This window comes from Galeopterus variegatus, unplaced genomic scaffold (assembly GCF_000696425.1).
Source record: "Galeopterus variegatus unplaced genomic scaffold, G_variegatus-3.0.2 Scaffold716, whole genome shotgun sequence".
NCBI classification, from domain to species: Eukaryota; Metazoa; Chordata; class Mammalia; order Dermoptera; family Cynocephalidae; genus Galeopterus; species Galeopterus variegatus.
In genome coordinates, this window is record NW_007726827.1 from 320,374 (window position 1) to 335,700 (window position 15,327).

General features: G+C 38.4%; 1 protein-coding gene across 4 annotated transcripts in view; it reads right to left on the bottom strand.

Annotated features, from left to right (window-relative positions):
* LRCH1 (leucine-rich repeats and calponin homology (CH) domain containing 1) overlaps positions 1-15,327 on the bottom strand; it is a 208,366-nt gene that overhangs the window by 53,323 nt on the left and 139,716 nt on the right. For 3 of the 4 annotated variants that reach the window (XM_008571768.1, XM_008571767.1, XM_008571769.1), the window contains exons 8-13: positions 13,776-13,881; positions 11,739-11,863; positions 7,521-7,588; positions 6,713-6,799; positions 2,065-2,154; positions 1,919-1,955 (exon numbers count right to left, since the gene is read on the bottom strand). In XM_008571768.1, the coding sequence (XP_008569990.1) occupies positions 1,919-1,955; positions 2,065-2,154; positions 6,713-6,799; positions 7,521-7,588; positions 11,739-11,863; positions 13,776-13,881 (513 nt within the window). The remainder of the gene's footprint in view (positions 1-1,918; positions 1,956-2,064; positions 2,155-6,712; positions 6,800-7,520; positions 7,589-11,738; positions 11,864-13,775; positions 13,882-15,327) is intronic. The other variant, XM_008571765.1, reaches the window with a different exon arrangement.

Sequence of the window (15,327 nt, forward strand, 5' to 3'; positions counted from 1 at the left end):
GGTTACACCCCAACTGGGTGAACACATTAACACCACCATTGAGGCACAGAAGAACACACTATGCCCCTAAATGTGATATGCTGACAAAGACACAATATCACCTAGTAGTATTGCAAATAAGAATGCGGAACCTCAACCTAATCATGAGAAAACATCAGACAAACATAAAATGAGAGGCATTCCATTAGAAAAGGGAGAGGCCTGTGTTCAAAATTTCAAGGTCATAAAAATCAAAGAAAGGTTGTAGAAATGTTCCAGATTAAAGGAGGCTGGAGATACCTGACAACCAAATGCAATACTTGCTACTACACTGAATCCTACAGTGGAAGGAAAAGAAATGTTCTAAAGAGCATCATTAGATCAACTGATGAATTCGGAGCATGGATGGTAGACCAGGTGGAAATATGTTATTAATGAAAATTTATGAAGTTGATAACTGAAATGTGGTAGAAAACACACACTGGAATGTTTAGGGGTAAAAGACTATGATGTATGAAACTTACCCTCAAATATTTCAGAAAAAGAACTATGTGTGTGTGGAAGAAGAAAAAGAGAGAGAAAGAGGACAAATAATATAGCAAATGTGGTAAAATGTTAATAATTGGCAAATCTGGACTTAAGATTGTAATTTCTCACAACCTTTGGTAGAGACTTGTAATTGTTTTTATAAAATTATGTCCAAATAAGAAGCTAAAAGAAAAAGTGAGTCTGTACAGAACCAAAATCAATCTTGGTGAAACAGGTCCAGGGAGGCCTGCAAATACAGGGCCTCCTGATGTTCCACTATTGGGAAATTCAATGGTGCCTCCACCCAGGGAAGAAATGAAGCAGTGCTTCTGTCTAAAGACCACACTGCCACCAACAACAACACAGAAGTAGAACAACAGCTAGCTCAGGTACCCTATGTTGTGCCCTTTCTTGAATCATCTCATTAGATCTTTACAATAGGTACTATTTTGATCCCAATTTACAGAAAATGAAAGTCAAGTTGAGAGAGGTTAATTACCTTGCCCATAGTTAGCAAGTCTTTGAGATGGGATTGATACCTAACATAATTCCAAATAGCTGCGCTTAAAAATAAAACTATACTCTCTGGGAATGTGGCTTTTCCTTTTATAGTTCTTTGTTCATTATTTCTTTAACACAGAGACTTAGCTACTTAAGATGGTGAAATTGCTTTACTATATAGTACATGTGCAGACACCTCAGGGGCAAAAATTACTTTGTACACAATCTTGTACCTAAATTAGCCATCTAAGCCCACTCACTAAGAAGGAACAAAATAGGTTATAACCTAAGTTTCACTCCCAAGCTATCAACTCAAACCTATCTCTCTACAACTGGGGTAACAATATTTCTTTTGGATTTTCTAAGCTCATCTCTAGTTTTATGTCAAAACTGCTTTCTCAAAAAAATAGAAATTTCACCCCAAGTAACTCTACCTAACCTACTCTCACCCTGCCCCCAAATACTCTCACCAATTTCTCGTTATAATCCTCCTAGACATTCCCAAATCATTTGCTCTTGTCTTTCAGATCTTTTCTAGTTTATTTTCATCTGGCCATTTCATAGACTTCTTTCTTGGCTCTAAAAGCTGCACTGAATGGTCCTCGCTCCAGTTTTCTGACACAGCAGTTCCCTATGTATCTATTGCCTGATTCAGCAAGACTATCAGACATAGAGAATCTAATGGAAATAGCCAACTCTCATCTTTAATAGAAGGAGAGGTATGATAGATAAGCAGAACTAAAGAGGGTAAAAGTATAAAAAAGTTGAAAAATGTGTCTTGAACAAATTTGAATATTGGCTTCACTAATAAAAATGCTTTACCCCCTGACAAATCTTTACAGAATATGGTGGCCAATATTCCGTGGCAGAGCTTTGCACAGAGCTCTAGTTCATCCAGGAGCAGCCTTACCTCATTCACTGGAGATGTTTCCAGCTGTACTTGACCACTATAGGAACAAGAAGTGTAAAAAAAAGATATAAAGTGGTAGTTAAAGCATAAGTACACTTCAATGTAGAAAGTGAAAATAGACTTTGTTATAAAAAAGGGAAACATACTTTAGTGCAGCGTCTTGCAATTCTAAAGCGTCTGCTGATCCCATAGGATATAAGTTTAAAACACTTCTTTCTGTAATATCTGTGTTTAATCTAAAGGGTGGGGGGGGGAAAGATGTTAGTAGATTTATTAAATTTTTATTTTTAATAAAAAATCTATTGGTCATATTTGGTCATATTTAGTTTTAAAACAATAAATGTAAAAGTTATGTTTATTTTTAGAATGAAGTAATGAAAGATTGTGATAGAAATTTCAAACTGCATAATATTTCCCCCCAATTGCCAATATAAAAATTTCCATGTGCTATTGGTATTGAAATCTAACTTATTTGCAATATAATAGTAATTGCCAATAAAATCATAATTTTCATAGGTAACATATACTAAATTTTATTCTAGAACTTTATTAATTTAAAGAAGCAAGTAAAGTTGCTAAGAGTACTACATTATAGTATATCTACCAGCATTATTTGGTTTTAATAAGATCTCTCTGATATACACTAATATAATACCCCCATTTAAAAAATAAAAATTCATAAGCAATTGGATACTTTGAAATCATCTTACATATAGTTTCTGAATTTCTGCAATTTCAAGAAGTTTTTTTTTTTTTTTTCTTTTCCCCCAAGATCTGTAAAGCCAGGAATTTCTGTAGGTTATGTAAAAGTTATAAAGCCATCTTAAAGGGTAGGGATGAGTTCATATTATACATGCCTATGAAAATGCCCTCAAACTAACGATTAAAAGGTCTTGAGAAAAGAAACCAAAATAAAGGTAAAACAGGACATTGATATTCAATGAAATTTTCTGATGTATAAAAGGTAAACCTCTAAAATTTAATCCAATCAGTGGCTTAACTGAAAAACAAATAACAACAACAAAAAACCTGGATCGATACAAGATAAACACCCAATGTGTAGATAAACTTTTTTATTACTAATTTTTGGTCCCAAGCAGCTAGAAATAAATAACCTCTTGAAGTGCTCTCTCTTTATCAGAAGCAAAACCAGGGCTCTTTCTTTATTACTATTACACTGGCTCACAGAAATATTATGAAATTAGACTTGTCATATTATACTAATTATTTCAGGATAAGCAATAAAGATCTAAAAGAGCCAAAAAAATGGATTATTTTAGGGAGGAAATGAGATCCATATAAAGCTTTACAACATAATATAATTTTTAAATAGCCCTCCTTAAAGATGCAAATCAAATATCACTTGGAGTTCCTTTTTTTTGTGGCTGGCTGGTACAGGGGTCTGAACCCATGACCTTGGTGTTACAAGGCTGTGCTCTAGCCAACTGAGCTAACTGGCCGGCCCAGTCAAATATCACTTGGAAGGTTCCTCGGGGATGTGTTCTTCCACAATGCGGCATGCACCTCTCATCCCGACTCACTCGACATCCTTAGGTCTGAACCCATGACCTTGGTGTTACAAGGCTGTGCTCTAGCCAACTGAGCTAACTGGCCAGCCCAGTCAAATATCACTTGGAAGGTTCCTCGGGGATGTGTTCTTCCACAATGCGGCATGCACCTCTCATCCCAACTCACTCGACATCCTCAGCATCTCACTGCCTCAGATGTTTCAGAGCTGGAGAAGAGTTTAGAGATGCTCAGTTCAACCCACTTCTCAATAGAAGATGATCAAACGGAGGCCCAGGACAAGGAGTCACTTTCTCCAGATCCCTCATCTCTTACTACTGGCTTCTAGTACCATATTCCCATGCCACTGCTATTTCCACCAAACTTGATTTGGGTCTCATGTATTAATCAATCTAGACTTTGTAAGAAAAGTATTGGAAAGGTGATACAAAATCATAAAAGATAGAAAATATACAGATCGAGTCCACCCGGGGTCCTCTTTCTGTCACATCAGGTCTTAAAGGCTCTAGACTGGACTTACTCCCATCTCATCCACATGCTTGCCCTTGGGAACCTCATTCTTTTAGCCAGCTGTTACTGTAGCACCTTATGAAAATGATTTTCAAATCTAAGTCTCCAAGCCCCAGAACTAAACGTCTAGCAGCTCAATGGGCATTACTATAATGGCTCCTTGAATTCTATTCAGCATGTCTGACACAGAATCCAATATCTCCCTCCTCAAATTGCCACACCTCCGGGTTCCCTATCTCTGATAATGAGATACCACGGGCTCAGGTCTAAAACACCTTGGACTCTCCCTCCCATCCCTCTTACCACCCATTTTCAAATGATCACCAAAGAACAACAGTACCTACCACTGAGTATCTACAATATATAAAGGTATAAAGAAAAAGAATAACTTAGAAATACTCACAGAAAAACATCCATCTTAATATAGTTCCTTCCAGTTTTAGTTTTTTCTAAGTTTCTTACACAATCAGGACTTAATTCTATCTATGTAATTGGGATCAAAATTTATGCATTTTCATATACTTTTTAAAAGTTAACATTATATAATGAGCATTTTATAACATCACTGGAAACTTTAAAAAACATTTTATCGGCCAATCATATTCCATCTTATCAATGATCATAATATATGTAAAGTATTCCCAATTGTTAGATAATTTCCTTTTTTCCAAATCTTTGCTGTTAAAAATACCCATCCTCTACCCCCGCCCCCAAATCTTTGTTCATGTCTCTTTGTCTCTTAGGATAAACTCTTAGAATTCATTCAAAAGGTTTATATATTTTTTAGACTTTCGTTACATACTACTAAGATGACTTCTGGAATGGTTTTGCCAATTTATCTTCCCAGTAGCAGTTCATATATCATTTCCAATCCTTATAACCCTAAAAGGTAAGTACTTGTAACCCCATCTTATAGATGAGGAATGAGCAAGGGTGCAGAGAAGTCGTATAACCTACCCAAGTTAACTGATGATTGAGCTGGGGTCGGAACCAGTTCCCGCCTGATTCAAAGTCTGTTCTTTCCACCAGCCATGCTAATTCCTGACTCATTGTAATCAACACACGCACACATGCACAATCACATGCACACATGCATGCACGTACACACAAACATACAGGCTCTCTTGTCCTCTCTCACTAACCGCCCTGGTTTAGGATGTGGAATTCAGCTCTCTGAACATACCTTGATTAGGTGCCTGTTAAGCCAGGCCTTGTACCAAACGTTAAGGAAAATTAATAACATGAATAATCATGTTCAAAAACCGTCACTAGCTTTATATAAAATAAAATCTGAGATCTATCACACAGCATCCGAAGCTGTCCCCTGCATCACTTGCACTGCCTCTCTGGTGACTCTCAGTCCTGGCTGCACATTGGAAGACTGGCCCACCCCCAGCCCCATGGCTGATGCCTACTGTCTGTTTTGAAAAAGTTCCACAGGTGATACTGAAGCATGCCAGGGTGGAGAACCACTGCTCTGCATGAGATTTCCCAAGCGGGCCCCGTGCTTTCTGACCTCCATGCCTTTGCCTAAGCTTTTCGTTCAATCCAGAACTTGCTTTCTCCTTGAAACTGCCAGTCATTAAAGACCCAGGTTAAATATCCTGTGCTTCAGGAAGGCCAGCCCAGCCATCTCCACTTTACTTGGGTTAGGCACTCCCTCGAGTTTATCACTTTTTACGTCTACTTCAAGCACTTAAATCAATTACACTTATAAATAACTGCTCAAGGCAATCTCTAGCTACTGTAACTTAAGTTCTCAGAAGGCAAGAGCTGTGTCTCATTCATCTTTATATCCCCCAAAGTGCACACTGTAGCTCTTCCCATGCTCTAAGCACTCAATGTCTGCAGAACTGAAATGCTTTTCAAATCAATTGCAAAAGATGTTCAGTAATACTCAACTTGACCCACCACTATTCTTTCAGGGCCAGATGACATTGGTGGTGTATTTTCACTGGCTCTCTCGGATTCACTAACCACCATTTTCATAAATTCCCAGATCCCAGCTAAGGTTTCTGTGATGTGATTCCCATGTTCACCATATTATAATTCATATTTAAATATCCAAGATTCCCGAACAGTTTACCAGGAATAAGCTTTGGATCTATTTCTCTAGTGATCATGTAGTTATATACCTGATATTGTCTTACAGAAAAATATTTTGTTCATGGGAATTCCATATCCTTAGCTAAGAAATCAAAAAATATATCCACCGCATGTAGTGCCTATTACCGAAACTGGCCAATTCAAATTTTAAGAATTATCCTGTAACCCAAATTTTTAGAAACATAGTATTTAGTTAACATATATTTGGCACCACCAGAAATAAATATAGTAGTACTTAATACACCAATTCTTTCCTTTCCTTGTATGTGTATAAATCAGGGGTTTAAACTTTAAGCATTATAAAATATGCACTTTTACCATATTTCTGTTTTCTAAGAATTATACCAGAAATTTCCATATGAATTTCATGAGAGGTATATGAATTTCATGAGAGGTATATGGATTTCATAAGAAGTGAATAAATTTCATTAGGGTGAGAGAAAGGGGAACTTGATCTCAATCCCTCTAGAATTTTGACTCTTTTACTTTTGGATCTTGGAAAAACAGGCAATTAAAATGACTTTTCTTTGTTAGTGGTTAGACTGAGCCTAAATTGTGTATAGAAATATTTTCTAAATTGAGATAATGTACTCAATAAATTAGTACGCATTATTTATACATGAAACCTGAGCCCAGGAAAGACACACGTACCCATTGGGATCTTGGAGCAAATCTACGGCTTCTCTGAGCTGCTCAATCATCGCTATATCCACGTCCTGATCTTTGGATGAACTTATTCTGTAACATGAAATAAGCATGAGAATCAAAATGATCACTAAAACATGAATACCATCTAGGTTCTTGCTGTCTGGGGCAAGATTCCTTGAGTTCAAATGCCGGCCCTCTGTGACTTTTGGGCAAGATCAGCAATCTCTCTGTGCCTCAGTTTTGTCACCTATGAAATGGGGGACAGCAGAACTTATCTCATAGGATTGTTGTAAAGATGAGATGAGTTATGACCTATAAAGTATTTAGGATGGTGCCTGGAACGTGCTATTTAATAAATGTTAGCTATGACAGTTATTAGACTTGGGACCAGAGTATTAGGGTTATGGTTTTCTCAAATCTCAAATTGAAAGACTCTGGGTAAAGAAGGGGACCAGCACGACAGACCACTTTAGGCCAGTCGTTGGCCTCTTCAGGCAAACAGAAGGAAAGCAGACTCTCCAGTCTAGAAATTCTAGCTAATTCCCTGAATCACATTTCTACCCACAGCCTCAAATTAGATAAAACTCGAGGCCAACAAGGAGGTGTGACCTTGCACTGTATTGCCCAACACTGTGACAATAAGCATCGGACAGAGGAAAACTGACAATTTCTTATCAATATTGGTGGATAAGAAAATCAGCTTGCCCAAAGAAAAGCAAATCAAAATTCTATCACAACAGGGCTCCCCATCTGTCTGCATGAACAGTGAACTTCGCAGGGTTGGAGGCTCATCACCAGGCTCGGTACTCACACTCCCTCAGCCTGCCAGTGCGTGTCCTCTTCTATCCGTAACAGCTCTTCACAGTGTTCGGCCCTGCCCTGTGGACAGAACACACGGGCTTTCTGAGAACCACTGGCTAGTCAGCAGTCGAGTCAAAACCCACCCCAGCCCACGTTTATGGCAGCGTCACTCACAACAGCCAAAAAGCTGAAGAATGCCAAGTGTCCATCGATGAATGAACAGATAAACCAAATGAGGTACACACATACACAATGGAATATTATTCAGCCTTAAAAAGGAGGAAATTCTCACCCATGCTATACAGATGGATGAAATTCAAGGACATGATGCTATGTGAAATAAGCCAGTCACAAAAAGACAAATTCTGGATGATTCCACTCATGTGAGATACCGAGAGTGGTCAAATTCATTGAGACAGAATTTAGAATGGTGGCTGCCAGGGGCTGGTGGGAGAAGGAATGGGGAGTTGTTGTTTAATGGGTGCAGAGTTTCAGCTGTGCAAGATGAGAAGAGTTCTGGAGATTGGTAGCACAACAATGTGAATGTGCCCAACACTACTGAACTATATGCTTAAAAAGTGGCTAATGGCTAAGATGATAGATTTTACATGTATTTAACCACAATTAAAAATTTAAAAACGACCACAAACAACACAAAAACAACTTGGTGCAGGACTACAGTATCTTAACTTAGCATCAGAAATCTAAAGTGTGGCTGAAGTCCTAATTGCCCTCTGAGCACCCTCCTTGTGTTGACAGATCCTTCCCCTGGAGCTAGGGAGTCACATGTAAATGGGCATGCTGGTGTTTGTGAGAGGACGGGCATGTGTGTTGTTAGGACAAAAGAAAGTATAAAGGACTTAACAGAAAAATGCTGCAAACTGCATCTAATAGTTTTCATGTGTACAATACCCAGAATTCACTCAAATGTTCTCCCCAAGCCCCCATCCCAGTTTTTCCCAAAAAGACAGTGCAATGGGAGTGAATACTGGGAAAGGTGTCCTGCCGGGGTCTTTCACGTGCTTCTTTGCACTTTCATCTTTGACACAGAGAAAGGCTGCCTTAACTGAGCTGACAGCTAGAACGGAAGCCACCCCTGAATGGAGCTACATTTCCCTGGCAAGGAAGGAACAACAGACAACAGGACTGTTTTCTGTGTCAAGGTTCTGGCACATCACTAATTCCGCCAGGACCAGCCAATTCTCCATTAGGATGAGACTTTTCCTGAGGAGGTGGTTTGCTGCCCAATGCTGGCTTCTGGCTCAAAAAACACTCAAGACTTTTTCTATACTGATTAAACTCTTAGTGTATAATAATGTTAACATATAAATTACTGTGTCCCACTCCAAATGATAGCAAACCTCATGGGTGAAAATATACTACCAGAAATAACCAACATAACATGTTCTTATCTATTCCTGTTGGGTTTCAACTATAAGAGCCATGGGTATTTCGTCTATTTTCATTTTCAAAACAAAAAGTGGCCAGTAGTATAAAACATCTAGTTTTTTTTTTTTTTCAGCATGCAAAATAGGCTTACTGGGTTTCTTTTGCTAAGCTAGATGGCTATAGAATTGATCCTCACTAGTGGTGGTTTCCATATTTGCAAATTTTCCTACCCACTAAATTTTATTTGTAGCCCCCAAACCTGCACTCTTGGTACTTTTGAGGTCATTCGCACACATATGCAGAGTGGTGAAAGATTTGAGTTCCGGGATGTGCACGTCCCCAGCCAAAGTGGAATAAGCAGGGCTCTGCCTTCCTGCTTTAGCTGACGGACTGTAAGCAAGTGTCCTTCTCACAGTCTATTGAGTGCCACATTTTCACACTTTTGTGCTTTTTGTTGGTGATTTTGCTAAAGTGCTGGCTAATGTTCCTAAACCCAAGAAGACTGCAACGTGCCTTATGGACAAAATAAGTGGATTAGAAAGGCCTTCTTTAGGCATGGGTTAGTTCTGCTGGCTATCAGTTCAATCTTAATGAATCAACAATATATACTAAATGAGGTGTCTTTAGACAGAAACACATACAAAATAACGTTATGTGTTGACTGGTTTGACAAAAATGTTATGACCAGAGACTTACAGGAACCTACCCTGTATTTCACCTAGGAGCAAAAGCTCAGAATTGGATAAGTCAATAAGCATGGTGACTTTATACAACAGAATTACCATGAATAATGAAAATTGACTGTAGTTACCAAAGTACAAGATGCTAGTTCAGTAAAGGAAATAGGATCATGGAAAACAGAACAGTACGGTGATGGGCCATAATAATCATATACATTGTATATTGACAAAATAAAAATTTATAAAAATCAACGGTGATGGGCCATAATAATCATATACATTGTATATTGACAAAATAAAAATTTATAAAAAAAAAACAGAACAGTAGATGGCCAGGGTCCTGAGTGGTTCGGCATATTTGCTGCCATCAAGCACATACTCACAGGCTTTTACAGTGTTGGAAATCAAGCCTAATATGAGCATGATTTTCAATGTATGATTTTTCCTTGAACTTGCTGATTCAGGTTTTATTTTGTTATTAGCATTCTTTTCTTGACTTTCCAAAAGAAGTATCTTCCAGGAAGCATTTGACAAGTTGACTTCCATATTCCTATATGCTCCTCTAGCCTCTGCCCACAGGATCCTTTCTGTACAGCAGCCACTTCCACAAAGTCTTTTGCTTCCTGAAATCTCTGAATCTAGGGAAATCTGCTTTTTTGAAACAATATGCTTTATTTTACTAATCACTTTTTTTTCTTTCAGAACACATTCTTCAGGGTTTCCATCTTTACTTCAGATTCTCAACTTAAGATGACCTCTTGAAGAAAGATAAAACTCCAATTTTCCAAGTTTTTTTTGACAGAATTGTCCCACAGAGCTGATAAGACAGGGGTTACATCTGGGAGAGCCCTTTGAGAACCACCGATCTGAGAGTAATGTGATTAAATTTGTACTTTAGGAAAATGTCTGGTGGCAGGATATAAAGTGTGCATGTGTGTACGTGCGTGTGCATGGGTATGCACACATGCACGGGGGCGTGGTTTGGGGTGAGAAGTTGAGAGGGGGTGGGGGATGCCTGCAGTCATCAGAGTGAGAAATGAGGCTCAATCGAAACAATGTCAATGCGGATGAGGACAGAAGTGAGGCAATGGGTGTGAGAAATTTTGAAACAAGAATTGATGGATTAATGACAAATTAGATACAGAGAGCAAAGAAGGAATTCTGAGTTTTATCCTTCTGTACAACTTTGGTAATCATTTTAGATGGTTTTCTACAAACATATATCAGGTTCATTATTTTGTCTTGAGGACATAAAGATGTCCTGAGCACACTGGGATCTCATACAATGTAAAATTCAGCTGATTTCCTCCCTGTTTCCTTGAAGGTGATGCTCAGAGATGTTAGTTTGGGCTGGGTCCAGCCACCATGACACAATCTTCAGAAAGTAAGGATGAGCACTTAGAGAGCCCATTCTTGGCTTAAATAGAGGAACTCAGAGACTACCGTCTCTCATAAGCCACAGTGAAACTGAATTTTACCAAAACAGTAATCCTCATGATTCTTGTGTGCCACAACCTGAACCAAAAGCACCTAATTGTTTCATGAAGGGGACTCTTAACTACCTGCTGCACTAAAGGGCTAGTTTTTCTCTCGTCCTGTTGATGCTACTGTGATGAAGTTTTGCTTGACAACTTAGCGATTTCACCTGCCCTTTAAACACCTCAGGGAAAGTACAACAGTTCAAAAATAAGTGTCCTTGGCATGACCTCTCCAAAAATGGAAGACATTCATTTTCAAATTTTAAAAGTCTCCACTTTCTCTTTGCACTGTGGATATATTTTCACTACCAAGAAAAGCATTCACCTAGAACACACTGCAAAGAATGTGAAACTCCTTTTTAGCTTTTACTGAGCAGTGATAGTGATTCTAACAAGTGTGCTAACTTGCATGACACGCTGAGTAGTAGAAAGCTGAGCAATTTCTGAATACAAAAGAAAATTGTATATATAAGCTGATAAATGGAGAGGCACATATGGCAGGAACCAGCCCCTAACATCAGAAAATAGACACATGAGCTTTGAGAAGACATTCCGAAGGCTTCAGGGAGGCTGCAGCAAACCGGACATTGAAGGTGATGGATTGGTAACCTTGAAGTTAAATTCTAAGGTGCCAAACAGAAGAAAATGAGTGAAAAGATTAGTTGGTCCTCAAAACCTTGCCTTATATTTCATAAATTCCGAATGGAGAACATCTGCTCCATCAGTAAACTGGTTTCTTTCTTCTCCTGAGTTGTCGTTGACACCCAAAAGGGACGGCTCTGGTTGAAATTCCTGATGAAATTCCCCTATTAGGAAAATACAGAGAAAGGTAGGAAGCATGAGTTCATGAACAGAGGAGCAAAGCACAGCCAACCTTCAAATATGTTATCTAATTGTTTCAATCTTCTATCTTAATCTATTAAGAAGGTACATGAATGACCCAAGTTTTCTCTTCTCTGAAGGATGTGATTTAAAAAAGGAGAGAGAGAAGAAAAGTAAAAAATAAAGAAAAAGAAAAAGTCCCAAACTGAATCTAAAAAGTGAAGGCCTTTTTATGGCTTAGTTCCTTATGAAAGAAATAAAATTTCCTCTCACTTTTCTAAGGAATGGAGAAAAAGAAAGTATAAAAGAGGGCTCTGTGCCCTCAGTATTAGGTGACTAAATATTTCAAATTCAAAACTAACAAGTACTTATTGAGCAACTATTAAATGGCAGGTGTTATGCTAAATATTTTAGAGATTTAAAAAATAAGTTATATCGGACTCCTGTCCTTAAGCAGCAAATAATCTCAAGGAAGAAGGTGGGAGGGGGTGAGACAAGAGCTGCAAATCCTAGTGACAGAAGAAGTGACCACGACAAAGGCCACGCAGAGGCGAAAGCATGCTCAGGCAGAACACATCAACTAAAATGTGTTCCAGACAGTGCAGGACAGACAGAGGAACACCATGTAGGACTCTTCTGACTGATTCAAAGACTAAAAAGGACCAAATAGGGCCATACTTTTAGCACTCTGAGCCAGCAGGACAACCACGTCTAAAACAGAGGAGAAAAACCTCACTGGTAACAACTTATGGAATTCTTTTACTTAAAAAATTTGCCTGAAACACTACCTCCTATACTGCATGATGTTACCAAGTTTATCTGAATTAACAGAGGGGAAATTATATTTGTATATAGAATATACAGATGTATTTTGACAATGCATGATCCAATCATAACCTCAGGTAAACATAAATGCTAAACTTAAACACATAAATCTAAAAAGTGATAGCAAATACTAAAGTTTGAGTTGGTTTAGCTCTCCCATCTTTAATAAGAACCCATTCAAACTACTAGGGAGATAATCTGCATATTAACCTAGTAAGATACTAGTCATACCTCATGAATAGTCTCTGCCACAAATCAGTTAAACACTAAGTTTTAGTATTTTCTTTAAAAGTCATTGAGAACACAAGAGCAATCAAAATACTGCCATAATGTAACTGAATCAGGGCTTCTCACCACGATATGAAACACACATCTTAACTACATTTCCGGCCCTACTGTGGAGGCCATGGATGGAGGCTGGCTTATAGGTGAAGGGCCCTCCTTCTAGGCCCAGCCCATAAAAACCTCCATGAGCAAAACTCTATGCTCTTTCTCTTCTGGCTTAAAACAGATGAACGTGGAAACTCTGCAAGTCCTGTGTTTAAAGACACAAGAGTCACAGGATGAAAGGAGCTTGGGTCCTTTCATCAGTGCTTGGAGGACACTTGTTTGCCAATTAGTAACTCCTGCTTGAACTTAATTTAGACTGTGTTAAGCCACTGAGATTTGGGAATTTTATGTGTTACAGCAGCTAGAATCGTCCTAACTAATATATCTACCATATCAATATGCTCTTTCCAAGAATGAACTTCAAGAATTTTCCATAAATCTTAGAATGACACTAGCTCTACTACTGACTATAGTAAGCAGTACTGGCTGTGTGACCACTGACAAGTTACTTAAACTCTCTGAGGCTCCGTTTCCTCACCTATAAAATAGAGACGATTAGAGTATCCATCTCAGAGTTTTGAATTTTAAATGAGATCACCTTTCCAAATGAACACAGTGCCTGATGCATAGGGAACTGCTCAGTAAACACTATTATCACTGCCATAATTGTGAACATGTGATTTTAAACATAACATTGGAAACTGAAAACAAGCACTTTCTCTGTGCTTTTCCTTCTCAGACCTTTAACTGGGCTAAGGCGATGGCACGAGTCCTCCTTGATGATCTGTTCCTCTTCCATGATATTTGACATTGGTACATTGAGGCTAACAGTGTCTTCATCAGAAGGCTAAAAAGAGACAGTGAACTATTTCATTCAAGGGGGATGCATTATAGATAAAAGAGATCATTATGTAATAAAACAACATCCTGTGATTCTCACAAATATCATATCGAGTAAAAGACGCCACACAAAATTCCACTTCATATAAATTCAAAAATAGCACAACTGATCAATGCTGTTTGAAGTCAGGATTTTTGTTTCTCTTGGGGTGCGGGTGGGGCTTTCTGGGGTAATGATAAAGTTCTGTTTCTTGAACTGGGAGCTGGTTATATGGGAGTCTTTGCTTTGTGAAAATTCATTGTGCTAACATGTATGCACTTCTCCGTAGGTGTATTTTGAGCTGAAATCTTGCCAGGTAACTATCTTTTTCTAACCTAAGAGTCACAGTCAGGGCACTGAAAAGGACTTTGTAATACCGGATATAACAAAGGAATAATTGTAAATAAAATATCGTATTAGCCCTAAGTCTAATCAATCATTTTAACTGCAACAGTAGTCTGAGATATAATAAGAAAGCAAATTTACCAAAACTACATTAAGGTTTCATGTTGCTAGCCATTTAATTAGAGTGCACCTTAGATGCAACATGAAGCTTTGGTTTATTTCCAAATTTTAGGCTGAGGAAGCTGCATTAAATACTGCATATAAAAGCACTGAACAATTGCAGTAGTTAAAAGAAACATGTTCTATGTGATTTCCAGAATAAAGCTTTGATTTAGGAATGAGAGTTAGTTCTCTCTGAGGGTCTACTTTCCCATGCTAGCTGATGACGTTTATTCAGAAAGTCTATGGTTCTGTCACAGATGAAACATGGAACCTTGTTTATTTTCCTATGTCTCCATTTTAGTATTGCTATTTAGTCAAAAGCTTTCCAAATCACAGGGGTCAAGAACCACACAGAACACATTTCAGGTGATTGTGGCTTGCTCCTAATTTCTTAAGGTTATGACTTTCAGAATCTGTCATTGTTTACTTTTGGACACATGCTCAAATTGTTTAGAAATGGCACAAAACAAAACAGCGGGCATTTCATTCATTAAACAAATATTCATAGAGCCTCATATTTCTTGCTTGTTCATTTTGGGAAAAAAAAAATGGGTTTTTAATTTCTTTTTCTTTTCTTTTTTTCTTTTTTTTTTTTTTGTCCTTTTTGAGACCGGCCGCAGCCAGTGAGCACTGTGAGCACACCACTCATCCCTATATAGGACCTGAACCAGCGGCGGGAGCGCTGCCGCGCTTCCCAGCGCCGCACTCTCCCGAGTGCGCCACGGGCTCAGCCCAATTTCTTAGTGATAAATGCTAAATCAATCAGACAATGGCAAAAGCCAAAGAAAGGGAATGTGGTGTGATCCCTGAACCCCACCATGCTATGTAAGTGGGAGTGAGAGGGACTGACCATGGATGGTGTAGTGGATTGAATTATGTCCCCCCAAAACTCACTGAAGCTTGAAC